The 14,102-nt window shown below is 36.0% G+C and overlaps 1 protein-coding gene across 15 annotated transcripts in view; it reads left to right on the top strand.

Annotated features, from left to right (window-relative positions):
- MYO3B (myosin IIIB) overlaps positions 1–14,102 on the top strand; it is a 210,956-nt gene that overhangs the window by 134,210 nt on the left and 62,644 nt on the right. For 11 of the 15 annotated variants that reach the window (XM_054070570.1, XM_054070571.1, XM_054070569.1 and 8 more), the window contains 5 exons: positions 650–700; positions 1,720–1,797; positions 3,454–3,659; positions 12,629–12,740; positions 13,431–13,593. In XM_054070570.1, coding sequence (XP_053926545.1) covers positions 650–700; positions 1,720–1,797; positions 3,454–3,659; positions 12,629–12,740; positions 13,431–13,593 — 610 coding nt within the window. The remainder of the gene's footprint in view (positions 1–649; positions 701–1,719; positions 1,798–3,453; positions 3,660–12,628; positions 12,741–13,430; positions 13,594–14,102) is intronic. The other 4 variants (XM_054070575.1, XM_054070581.1, XM_054070580.1 and 1 more) reach the window with 2 other exon arrangements.

A 14,102-nucleotide genomic window follows, 5' to 3' on the forward strand; every position in this document is an offset into this window, starting at 1 on the left:
TCTCTGCTTTTCTAGACAGACAAGAATCTGGTTTAGAAACTTGAATTCATGGGCAATTTGGCTTCAGGGTAGTCCTCAAACTAATTTCTTTTGCTTTTGCTTTGGTGTTCTTTATTAAACTGTCTATTCTTTAATATTCAATGTTACCAGTTATTCTGAACTTACTGTCAATATTCACTGACAAGGTTTTTGTCTTCTATCTGATCTAGACTAGAGATCTAGACAGCAATTCTCAAAAAGCAGTTGTCTTGCCAAGACAGTTTTGAAACATTCCCATATCTTTCCCCATGTACATGCCTGCTGTTCTGATTAGGTCATTGGTGTTAATTTGTCAGGAGACCTTTTAAGATGTTTGATGCTACCTGTGCTGATAAGACTTTTGACCTGGGGTGCATTACACTTTTCTGTTAACATCCTTAAAATTGAAATCAAACTGCTTCTTTTCTGCCCTCGTGCTGGTTTGAGATGAGTACTAATGCATCTGAACAGGAACATCACAGATTACAAAAACATACTGAAATTTTTATGGTCAGCCTTATGGAAATGTGTCTGCCTTTGCACCATCTGTGTTCTGAATCTTGTCTTCACAAGTTTTCTTTTGATTTCTTCCCCAACACAAAATCTATTTTCTTAATCTATTACTATTTAGTGCTTCATTTCCTTTACATTTTGCATGCAGTCTCCTAAATATCTCCTGAAGGTAAGAAACACAGTTACTTTATTGAGAACTGTAATCTTTTAGCTATTACTTTCAGTGTTCAGAAGAGTGGTCTTAAGTCAGTGAGTACTGGAAATGGTCGTATGGAGCAAAGTCCAGGAAGTGTATCACAGGTGCTGACAACAGCATTATCTGGTTTATACAAATGCCACCTGGTCAGAGCAGATGGTAAACTGCCACAAAGCAAGTGAATGCTAAAATGTTGTTAATGCTCCATGCAAACAGGATGCTGTTTGATTTTCTTTAATTTTGTTGAGCTGTAATACAGCAAAACAATCTGCTTGTGATTGGTAACCATGGTTATACTCATTCATAAACTCTGGTTTCATTTTGATAAGAACAGCTGTACTGACAATATAACTAAAATAAAAAAGGAGCAATGTGTTTGCTGTCCATGTATTCCCTCTAAAAATAACTCTTCTGAAATGCTGAAAAAGCAGTATTTGAAGCTATGGCAGTTCAGCAGAGTAGGATTGCTGAAATTCTTGGCATCAAAATGGCAATTCAAAGTAATTAATAGTAGCCTTAACAGCAGAAAGGAACTTATACATTCTGAGATTTCATAATTCTTTTGCCTCTTGTTATCCAATAAGAACATTTTATCCATACATGAGCAAAATGAGGCAGCTTAATTTACTTCCTGGTCATTCCGTACGTGATATATGGAAAATAAGAGCCAGTGGAGTTCATTGTAGTGATAGGAGGAACGCTTTTTAGAAATCAGTTCATAAAGTAGTCTGTCTTGGCAGCTGCTTCATTGGCTTAGTGTTATGCTATCATAACAAAAGTGTGAAATCATTCGAACACTTAAAGCTCTCTGAGATCAGTGTGTGTCCTGTGTCTGTTAGAATCTGGCCTTCTCTTCCTCTGATAAAGTACTCTGAAGTACTCACACCTCAAGGAATGAGGGTAACAAAAACTGAACCCAGTTTTTGTGGGTGAGGTGAGGTGGATCTGCAGTGTTTCTGGAACAGTTCTAACATCTGAGTTTTGTCTTCTAGGTTGACACAATGGAGGTTATGCGACACCCTGAGGAAACAACTAACATGAAGCGACAAACTATGGCTTCCTATTTTAGGGTACAAAAGTTAAATTGTAAACAAATATTTTGGTAATATTGTAGATTCTTAAATTTTCTTTTGCTCCTTTCATTTCCTCATACTTCTCCTTTTATAATTTCACCGTATACCTTGATAACAAAATCTGGAGTCTAGATTATTTCTATCTAAAATGCTGAAGGTCTAGAACAGACCTCTTTATGAACAAAAACCTGATTTTGTGCAAATAAAATAGCTGTCATTAAAGCCTTCATATTTTTTCACAAGCTCAGGTGTACCTGCATTTAAAGATTAAGGTCTGTCCATCTTTTAGAAGTACTGTTCTAAATCATATGTATTGCCATTTTACCAGTAGTAATCCTGTTTGGCTAAGATGTATTCTGCATGTATATTTAAATAAAACGGGTAAGGAAAAGTCATTGAGAATGTTGGAACTGGAAGGTCAGAAGTCAGGAAGACCACATGCCAATCGAAGGCTGTTGGTTAAGTTTTTTTCTCACAGTCGTTGCAGAGTGGAAAAGTTTTGAACAGCTGTTCCTTGGACTGCACTTGTACCATGCAGAATGTGGAAGTTCACCAGTGTGGGTCAAAGCTTCCTGCTGTGTAGAAATACCTGTTTTCTTTGTTGTGCAAAATACTGCAAGAAAGACATAAGGGAAGCTGATGTCTACTGAGATGTTGCCTCAGTGTGGAGGGTGCAAGGGCACACAGCCAGGCTTGCCTAATAATACAAGCATGAATTTAGATTGCTCTTTTGAAGAACTACACAGATATCAGCTGTGCGTGAACTTTAAAAAAAAATAATAAAAAAAGATGCACCTACGGCAAATTAACTACGATCAGCTTAGAATTGTATGGGATTTTGAGACTGAGTGTATTTGCAATAAATACTTATCATACAGCAAGTTAATGGGGTAAGGATGGACCAGAAGTATCGACATTCAGAAGTATCGTTGGAAAACCAAATATATGTGATCGGATCAGGCTTTATTCATTTTAGTGTAAAATGCAATGGAATAAATAGTTTTGCATATCCAGGGTGGATAGGAAAAGAAATAGTGGGCCTATGTTTTAGCAGGAAGATTTAGGTTAGATGTTAAGAGCATTATGAATTGTCATGTTGGTTGTCGAGGGTGGTTGTGCAGTCTATATCCTCAGTGATTCTGAAGAATAGGTTAAACAGAGATATGCCTGAAACAACACAGATGCATCCAGTTTCTTCATTGGGCAGAGAGCTGAACTGATGATTTCTTGCAACCCTTTCCCTGTGATTTTCTTTGAATTTCTGTGTGTGTTTGACAGTAAAGCTTTTTCTTCTGTTGGGGTATTTGATTGGTCAAATGTGCCTGCAGCAGAATTATAGTTAGAACATTTTTCAGTTATTTTTTTCGTCATGTGAGCCTTCTTCAACAACAGAAATGTGATGTAGGGAGAGATAAAGAGAAAGGTATAAGAATTAAGAACTAGAATAATTTCTTTTTGTGATTGAAAACTTTCAATAGTTTCTGGGTTTTAGCCAGAAGTTTAAAAACTAGTAAAATGTCAAAGCAGATTAACATTACAGATTAAAATATCATCAAGGATTACATGCTGTTTACAAATACATATCTCCTGCTTAAGTATTTGCATTGCAGATATTTTGTCAAGTGTATGCATCTTTTTTATATTCCTCACTAGTATTCCCTCATGGACCTTTTATCCAAAATGGTTGTTGGACAGCCTCACTTTATCCGCTGCATTAAACCTAATGATGATCGAGAAGCACTGGTGTTTTCTCATGAGAGAGTTCTACTGCAGCTACGATACACTGGAATTCTGGAAACTGTCAAAATACGTCAAAAAGGATATTCTCATCGCATCCTCTTTGAAGAGTTTGTGAAAAGGTAAGATGTCTATAACGTGGCGGTTGTTTTAAAATTTCATTTAATAAAATATATTCTCTGTTTAAGTACTGAAATATCTACAATGATTGGTTTGTATGTGTATGGTCTGGTTCTCTAATGAGAGTGTTGGCTATCAGAGATAAAGACTACAAGAGATATCTGAGCTCTAATGGAGAAAAGTCAATGTGTGAGATCAGCAGTGAGCACTTAGTATTCAGTAGCAAGCATGTCTCCATTGTTCCCTCAGTAGAGGCCACAAGTGGAAATCATGCGTCATGCTCAGTTAATAGAAGGATTTAGAAGGTCAGTTACCTTCAGCCATCGTATGAAGAATGTGCACATGCTTAAGAATGAACTGACACAAAAGCTTGAGATTCAGAAATAGTCCTCTTAGTAATTTCATAGTCTTGCAGCCATTTATTTTGGAGGTATCATGAATTATAACTAGATCTCTGTTCACCTGAACTCTATTACTGGCTTTAATACTATTCTGAATCTCAAAAAGTTATATATATGATTCAGGAAATGCTATGGTCTTTATGACAACAATACATTTATGTGATTATTATGGTTACCTCTAGATTTGAAATATGGTTTTGTGCAGTATTTACTGTTTTCCAGTCTATAGGATTGATAATTCAATAATGGAGCAGAAGCAGTACCAGTCAGCAAGCAACTACTCGGCAGTAGGAACAAGTAGTGAATGGCTAAATCAAGCATCTAGTGATTTATGAACTGGAGGTTGCTCATCCACACAATATAGATTTAATCAATCTACTGAAAATAAGTCATTCATATGGTTCTGTTGGGAAGGAGCTGATAATGTTTTTGAGAAAGAAGAGACATAAACAGTTTTACAGGCCTTACCCAGAGACTGGGTAAATTTACTTATGTAAATCAGTCATTTGGGCTTTGAAATATGTAGTACTTGGACTGAGAGATGTTGAACAGTAAACCATAGCATAACCAATTAATACTGAAAAATTATGAATTGTTCTGATTTGTAATATATTAATATGATGAATTAATAAGTAATAGGGAAAAGCTAGAGACATTTATCACAGGAAGGATAACTACCATGTTCATTTGTCCATCAAAGCAATTAATTTTTCGGACATGATCGCCCCCATCTTCTTTTTGTGTTACATGACTGTTTTTAGTAAGGAGACACCATTCTAAAGCAAATTCAACAAAGAGATTAGATTTTGTGATCACTAACACATCTTTGCATCTTCCTGAAGAGGCTGCAGGCAGGATTATTAACCTTAACTTTTATCCAATTTACACATAACTGAACTAAAATTAACTGCACTGAAATTAGTGTAAATTGAGAGGAAACCAGGCCTCCTCTTATCAGTAGATTATTTTCTTTCAAAAGTGAATTTGAGTACAACCTTGAAAGCAATAAAAGCAGTGCTGACTGTAGCTTTCCATTCCTGCAGATAAGGGCAAGTTGTGTTTAACATCTTGTCAGATACTCCTCAAGTCTTAAGTCCAACTTGATGTAATTCTTTCAGGAAAGTCAACAAAACAAGGGAAGTGGGAGGAGATTTAGCAATTTGCCCAACAGCATATAAGACTCCCTAAATTCAGAATATAAACAGCAGCCAGGAGAGGGTCTTTTCTTGCTCCTTTGTTCAATTCATACTTCATTTTTAAACAAATTCTATTCTGTTTAGTTCTTGAAAAATATAGTGAGCAATGCTTAAAAAAGCTCTCAATGGAACAAGAAACGTTTGTCTTCAACTTACAGCCACGACTAGTTAAGTCTTTTTAGGAACTAAGTAGTTGAATACACAAAAATGTTTAAGAAAACAGGTCAAATGCTAAACAGATTGGCACTTCTTTGTTCATAATCAAAAAGACATTAGGCAAGTATGAACAAGAGTTTCAAAATGTCAGTAAATGCGAGGATATCAAAGATTTTTCTAAGCCAGCAAGTTAATTGGTATTTTGATCCTTTTGAGAAACTTAACAACAAAATAGATGAGCCAGCACTTTTTCTCCCTTGATGTTATTAAACAAATAGGTGTGCTTCTTATCTGCCTGTTCAATAATGGTGTTTTGTAAACTCTTAGCAGGAAATATGAGGACAAAACAATCAAAGGCAGGGAGCAGAACCATTCAGGGTTTATCAGGTGGGAGGTAAACGAAAGATAAAGCTCTGTCTAGTGTTACTCTTTACTGTCTTCTGTTTTCATGTAGAATAAATTATTTCAGTGTTGCAAACCTGGAGGTAGTTTATTGGGTTAAAAAACAGATGGTGGGGATAGGACTTAATTGTAACTCATTCACACATTTTTTCTTCAGCCAAGTGTACAACCATCTGTTTTGTGTGTATAAATATACATTCTTTTACTTAAAGTAAGAAAATGTAATCTATGGCCCCTGTAAACACTGTAGACCTGTCAAGTTGTAGGCATTTCATCTCTGTTAGCCTTGTCCTGCACCCCTTGCCGTCATGTGTCTGTCTTATGTGTTTGCTTTGCAGACACAGCCCCTCTCTCAGGCTTGGGATCCCTGGTTTCAGACACAGGTTATTAACCTGGTCAGGCAACCAAGTGTGCCTGGTTTGCAGGGCCACACAGTGACCACGCACTGCCCAGCAGCTCAGGGCGGTGTGCTTTCTAGTGGGGCACTGCACTGCAAGTCCCTCTGGATGCAACATTCCTTGCTATATCCAGGTGCCCAGGCCCCTGGAGCTTCACATAACATGATGTAGTATGCAAGAGTGTCCTCACCACGTATCCGTCAGCTGTATACACCTTTTATGTAATGTGGCACATACTGTACCGTGGGTTGAAAGATAAGGGGCTTTAGAGTATAACAATGCTAAGTGCTGTCATGCTTGAAGTGCCCCATAAGCACATAGGAGTGTCTTGAGAAGTTCTCTACAAGTTTCATTTAAGGATTGTCTTTTTTCTTCTTCTCTGCCTGTTTACGTTCTATATTAAAGATCTTTGTACTGCGTTAGGATGCAGGATACACTTTTCCTATAAATGCTATGTACTCCACGGTAGCCAGATGATGTTCCTTGGATCCACTCCTGGCAACGTTTAGTTAGTGCTGTTACTGTAACAGTGATCCCAGGGAGGCTGGTTCTGCTTTTTCAGTCTCACAGTGCAAATTTGCATAAAGTCACTGTTAGTACACCTGGCACACATAGCCTGTAAACCATCAGTGTTACCTTTCTCATGACTGTATGAAGCCTTATTTAATGAGTCACATTCTGCATTGAGCAGAAGTAGAAAAAAAATCTGATAAAATATTGCAAAATCCTGTTAAACATCTTACATCAGTACATGCTTTCATTTAACCCCCAAAATTCAGTGGTTATAGACTTCATTATTATTCAAAACCAGGGAAGCACTGAAGTAGATTAGAAGTCAACACGTTTGCTACAGAGAAAAGAAGTACATTCTTTAAAAGTGATGCATTTATAATGCAAACATGTTTAACACTGAGTCTACACTGTGTCAAAGTCTTTAAGTGATTTCTGTAAACAAAATGTAACACCCCCCATATTTTTATTTTACTGTTATCCATGTAAATGTTTGCGATTTGTTTCAGTGGCTTTAAGATTTCACCAGATTTGTATAATGTTCCTGGACATTTTAAATATGGTGAACTACTGTACCTTCCACATGCACTTTCTAGACTCTTTATTCACAGAACGTTGGTAAACAGTTGCAGGATGGAGAAGATAAGAAACCTCTAGGAGTGAAAATTCTGATTACCCCTTGTAAATCATACATTTGTAATGGACCAAATTATGACTTTCTGAGAGTATTTCTGTGATTCTATGTTTATCTGATTATTTATAGTATATATTAGGTGTCTGTTACTGAATTTCAAGAGCATCTTAAATTTTCATTTTTCTTTCACATTTGTTCAGTCATACTCTCAATATAATGTCAAATGTACTTGTATGAATTCAGACCTGAAAGTTTCTGAAAGAGATCTGATACAGCCAATACAAGTTAGGAATATTTGAAAGTTATTTAATGGCTCTTTCAGTGATTAAAAACATAATTTTGTAAAACTTTCTAACTACAGGGCTGAGAAGGAACAGCCATCTTTTGGAATGTTGGGGATCTCCCTACTGTTGCTGGGGGTCTGGATAGAAAGGAATTTTGCCATCTTTACGCCTTATGCTTGTCACATATCATTGTCCATTTTCCACCTCAGGCCAGTATATTTAGTACAAGATTTGTTTTAAAAAAATGAGAGTTAATAATTACCTTTTTTTTTTTGGTTAATTGATGTAGAATTGTGTAGAATTGCTGCCTTTAAGTCTGGAATGTGAAAGCAGCTTCAGTAAGAGCTACTGGTATAGTAGTTAGTGGTGCTGTTCCAATGCTATTTATTGAACAATTCCACAGTTCACCTTTTCAGGAAGGGAGAGAAATTGAACCATTTGTTTACAATCAGTTTATCTAATCTAAATCTATCAACACTAAGACGCCTTGGCCATAGACAGACAGTTAATGCATGGCATCATTCTGAAGTTTTCCATATCGTAGCATGCTTGGATGTCTTTAACATTTAACCTTAACTCTGAATGTCCTAGCTTTGCAGTTGTTGACCTGGGGATAAATTCAACTTAAAAAAATGTTGCTTTATGACCAATGACTACTAAGTACTGTTAGTCCCATTTTAATGTATATTTTATCTGGAATAATGTTCATGTCAATGGAGGATAATTTGTAGTGCAGTTTAAGAACCACTTGTTAAGAAATACATATTTCTACAGTTTCGTCAGCTCTGAGAAATCATTTCTTCCGAGGGGAAATTACTTTTCTCTTAGTCTTACTGCTACTGAGGATGTGATTAGTGAAGTACTTTTAGGAAACATGTAGATGAATATGTGTTGTGTGTAGGAAATTTTCAAACAGAATGTGTAACCGAAGAAAATAATGTATTTTTGCACAAATAGATGCACGTTTAAGAAACAACACATAAAGGACATTAAAATGTAGTTTTAAAAACGGAAACATAAGTATTGGCTTAACATAGAAGAGCACTGAAGTGTTCCAGAACACTGAATTTTCTGCTGGAATAACAAATCCAAATATGGAAATGGAAAAAATTAGATTTGTGAAATTTACGTCTCATCTAGAAGTAAACGTGATTTCTAGCACTGTTTTTCTGAAATTATTTGGTTTCTTCTGTGAAATGTTGCAAATAGAGGTCACTCTGTGATCTCTGTAGAATAGATTTACATAAGTATGATAGAGATGAAATTAGATCAATAAATCAAAATGAACATTTGTAGTTCAATATGTACAAAGTTTTGATGCATTCCCAGATGTTTTCTCTCCCATTTCACTGAGTACAATATTTGCACACTTTTAGCAGTTACGTTAAGGTGAAACATTTTACCTTCCTCCAAAATATTCCATATGATCCATTCCTGCACAAAAATTTTAGGCTGGGTAAAATAATTCAATGACCCTGTGTGGGACATTCTGTGCTGCTCCACAGTTATCCTGAGCACATCAAGGCAAACTACTTGTGTGTTTGTGCTTACATGATTCAGTCTTGAGAACAAGCACCAGATAGAAAACAAAGAGTTTGCTTTAAAAAAATACCTGGATCGAAGCTTCAGAACACTAATCTAGAGGCTTTTTATTGTGCAGAATACAAACTCCAAAAGCAGTTCTGGAGGAGAAATAATCAAAAAGATTCATACTGTTAGATCTTATTTCTGATGAGTAATCTCGGCATTATTTTTGGTGATATAACTGAAAAGGAACAGGAAAATCTAATGTTAAAAATCTGATATCTCTGCATGTTTAACCAGTTACAGGAGTCTTCTCTGCTGTGGCTGGATGAATTAAAACATTTGGAAAAGCACCATTTAGAGGAAGTTTTTTGCAAAATATTGGGAGACAGTATGTTTATATTTTATGTTTTATACAGAAACTGGTTATTCCCATGGTTTGTAAAGTTGCTGTCATTTGGAATGGCTTGCTTTCATAGAAGACAGAGACATTTAAATTTATAAAAACATTTGTTAAAACAGGATTTGATAAGAAAAATGGGCTTTGTTGCATTTTTTTTTTGGGGGGTACCAAAAGCAGCTACATTCAGATCGTGAAAGAAACCTAAGGGAGGAGGTGCTAACTTTGAAAGATATTGAATTTTGTCCTGAGCAAAATGGTATAGTCAGGTATGCAAATTGCATAGCTCAGAAATGCTTTTCAATGAGGTATTTGTCACAAATAAGAAGTCAACCTCTCAGTAATTAGGATGACATTGATAAGATAGTAAGTTTCAAAACCTGTGAGATCACCCTTCACTATTTTACTGCATCAGTGCTATCTAAAAAATGTTCTGTGGTTTTAAAATTCTCAACTACAACACGCCTTAAAAGATGTATGAACAACAAGAAAACTGATATTATCACTCACTTGAATCCTTCTTTCCTTCTAAGGAAATGAACTGCTTAAGTTAAGTACATATATAAATAACACAGCTATCTGAACTGGCTTTTGAAGCAAATGGCAGTTTACTGTTAGTGCAATTTCCCTGATGGATCTGTCAAGTATATGTTGAAATTGCATGCTATCACAAATTGTTTCTGATATATGTATTTTAAATCTGAGTTTTACTAGTGCAACTCATAATGCCATTTGTCTTCTGAAAACTGGCGTCACTACGTTCAGTAACATAGAGGAGGAAATGTACATTCTGTGTTTAAATACATTGTGTTTCTCCATACCCACTAAATGTCATAACCGTTAGTGTTTTGAAAGACTTGGCTAAAGAATTTGCAATATCATGTTATTGAGAAAGTCATTGTATTAAAAATAACTCAGTAATACATAATCTCCTATCATTATTTGGAATGGGTGATGTCTTCTGTTAGTGAATATATGTGTGTCTGGTCCAGGACTGATTCCAGTGCTTCTGCCTTCAGATGTCATTTTATTCCCCTTTGATCTTTATTGACTGTTTTAGTGGTTCTTTTTTCTTTCTTGTGACAGCTGGAGCTAATATCTAGAGATTAACTGGAGCTAATATTTGAAAATCATATTCTCCTGATTAAAAAAAAATATTCCACTATTCCATTCTTTCTAATTGCTTCTTCATATTTTCTTCAGCCTGAGGTGGGGTATTTTCTTGCCTCTGTGTGGCTACAGAGAAATCTGTCTTTGAGGTTCACTGGTCAGATTCTTCTTATGTTTTAAAGAACATCTGATGGCTCTTCCCATGCTAATAACTAGAAGAATGGTTTGCTCAACCTGCCAATTCCCCTCAAACATAGTATAAATAGAGTATCACCTGTGAAGTATAACTTAATAAAGACCAAGACAACACATGGTAGTTCATAAATTAGAGCTGAGGTGGCAGTTGCTCCCACCTAACGGTGCACTTGTGCTAAAATGACCTTAAATTTGAAAACTAACTGACACATGTTCTTGCTGTTATTTAGCATAATTTTTTACAAGTAGAGCTACTTAAATACTATAAAATAGCCTTCATTAGTGCATGGTGGCTTTACAGGTAGGAAGTGCTCCATTCATTCTTAATGTCCATTCAGTTAAAGAATGTTTGCATCCTGTTTTCATTAACTCTTTGTACAGTAATGTTATTTCACATAATTGTTCTTCATAACACAGACAAAAGAAAAGTCAATGTTTTTTAGCATGGGCCTGCTCCAAAGGCTGCTCAAATTGATCATAATCATTCCAATTGATGGTTTATCCCAGTCAAACAGAAAAAATGATATCATGCCTAATGACTTGCACACCTAATCATAACCACAGAAGACCTTGTGAGTAGACTATTACATTGATATGAGGAGTAATTGACTTGTTTTTTCTTTAAAAGAGCTGCTAGTTCTGTTTAAGCATCAGCACTGATAAAATCCTTGCTGATGTGAGACCAATGCCAGGTTTTTTGGTTATGCGTATATATGACCTGTTTTGGAAATGTGAAACACAGGTGGATATTCATGCATTCTGAGCATCTTGTTGTCTGTAATTTAATATTGATATGAGAGTTGGTTTTACTGTAAACTAATCTTCTTCACACACAGTGGCAGCCTTTCAGCTTTAATAACTAATCAGTATCATTAGATCACTGTGCTGCCCACCTTCCTAGTGCTAGTCTTTATCTTCACCAATAGAAAATCCGCAGTCTTTCTATCAGGCATACTGAAAACCAGAAGCTCTCCTGAGTTCCATTCATGGGAGTGATCTTGTTACAAGCTCAAGAACCTCATGCGGATTTATGCTTCCCAAAGAATGCCAAAACCATTTATTTCTTTGTGAAAAATGACTGATACCGGTAATTAGAATATTGACAGACTCTGAAATGTCTTTTTTTTTTGGCCTTTCTACAGACATCAGGTCATGAATAACTTACTTCTGGTGCTTGTCTCTTTCTTTGGTGCTAGTATTTGTCTATTCTCTTGTCTCACTCAGAAATCTACAGAAGTCCACTGAACACCTCAGGGAATACCAGCTTATTCAACAGAACTTGCAGACTTGCAACAAGATGTACCTGTGCCAAAATATGTTATATAGCTCTGTAGATGGTGTACTTACATTACATGTCTTGTAAAAGTTTTTATTTTGCCTTCCTTTCCATTACTCTGATTTCTAGCACTTTTTATTCTTCTCCCCGTCATTCATTCACTTGTTTGCCAAAGAATTCAGAGCAGCTGTGGTATTTCCTAATTTGCACTGGTTTGTGGAAGACCTTTATGAATGATTACACTGACTAAGGACTTCTGGAATGCAGCAGACTCTTGTCACCACCATGATACTGCTTATTTTCCCGTGTCATGTATATGCTCAGGTATAGGTTCATAGCAGCTGTATCATGATTTATGAAGAGGATTGTGTATAAGGGAGAAGTTGGTCCATGTGTTCTAGAGATGCAGCTCTGAGCCAGAGAAGAGCAATAAAAGTACTAATTAATTGTCAAATCAATTCTATCTTTGTCATTTGGTTTTGCAGGTATTATTACCTTGCATTCAAAGCACATGAGACTCCTCTTGGTAGCAGAGAAAATTGTCTTGCCATTTTGGAGAAATCTAAACTAGACAACTGGATTCTTGGGAAAACCAAGGTAGAGTGTGCTACCATTTCCTCGAGGACAGTATCCTTTGGGGAAAACATGTCTAATAGTGATTTGAAAAGTACTTGAAACTTGACACTCTGTCTCACCCTGTAAGCCTGGTTAATACATTATCTGTTTGTGGAGCTTCAGGTGAGATCTTTCTGGCTCTGTCAAAAGCCACCTTTCATGGTTTAAAAGGGAGTAGGTAACTTCTGTAAAAAGTAAGTTATACAGTACCTTGAGTTGTTTTACAGTGCACAAAGGAAAAACAATGAGAATTTTCCAAGACCCAGATAAAGTGTATGTAAGCACCTATAGGATTTGTTTCCTGAAGCAGAATGGTGTTAGACAGTATTATGTCTAAAACCAAATTCAATCTGTGATTTATCTTCCAGCTATCAAGAAAGGCTGTGTTTCAAAATTGTATCCGCCTGACCAATTTACTTTGTATAGGGGGTAAATACATGGTTTATTTTGCAGTAGGGTGATTATAATCAGTGGAATAACGAAATTCCACAAGCACACTCAGAGTAAATATTTGATTCACGAGATTGTGGCAGTATGAACAACCAGTATTTTACCAGTTTTTTCAACAACAGTGCCCTAAAATAGACTGACATAAGACTAATGAAATGGCAGAATATAGGCGGTTATGCTGCTGCCTCCATGTAATACTGATTTCTGTTTGTTTAATTTCAGGTTTTTCTAAAGTATTACCATATAGAACAGTTAAATTTGTTCTTGCGAGAAGTTATAGGGAGGGTGGTGGTCATGCAAGCCTATATCAAGGGATGGCTTGGAGCGAGGAGATACAAGAAAGTCAAAGAGAAAAGAGAAAATAGTGCTGTTACCATACAGTCAGGTAAATGTTTACATTCCCTGTTTCATTGTGTGTTTGAGTGTCTTTGCATTTCAAGTTATTAAATTGCATATACATTGTTTATTCATTCCTAGTAGTTTAATATGAAATCAAAATAACTGGAGGTGATTTTCTCTCCAGCTAATTGATACAAAAATTACTGATTTACTTCTAAAGCATCATCTTAGTATTTAGCAATTTCTTTATTTAAATATTTTAGTATCTTGGATGTGCCTGAACACAAAGTGAATATTTTAGCCATGTCTTCGCTAGCATGCAGTCCACAAATGAAATGCAGTTGCATACCCCCCACCTCCAACTACATTAGGATTCCAGATAACATACATTATGAACTGGGCCCAAGAGGCTGATTATCATTAATTTAGCAGAGTTCCTTATATTGAATTTGGGGAAATGTGAGGAATTTGCGCTGACATGATCATGCACCTTTGCCTTTTGGAATAGGACATCAGTAAGCACATGGTGACAATTAAAATTTGGACAAGTGAAGC

This window comes from Cuculus canorus, chromosome 6, assembly GCF_017976375.1.
Source record: "Cuculus canorus isolate bCucCan1 chromosome 6, bCucCan1.pri, whole genome shotgun sequence".
Classification (NCBI taxonomy): Eukaryota; Metazoa; Chordata; class Aves; order Cuculiformes; family Cuculidae; genus Cuculus; species Cuculus canorus.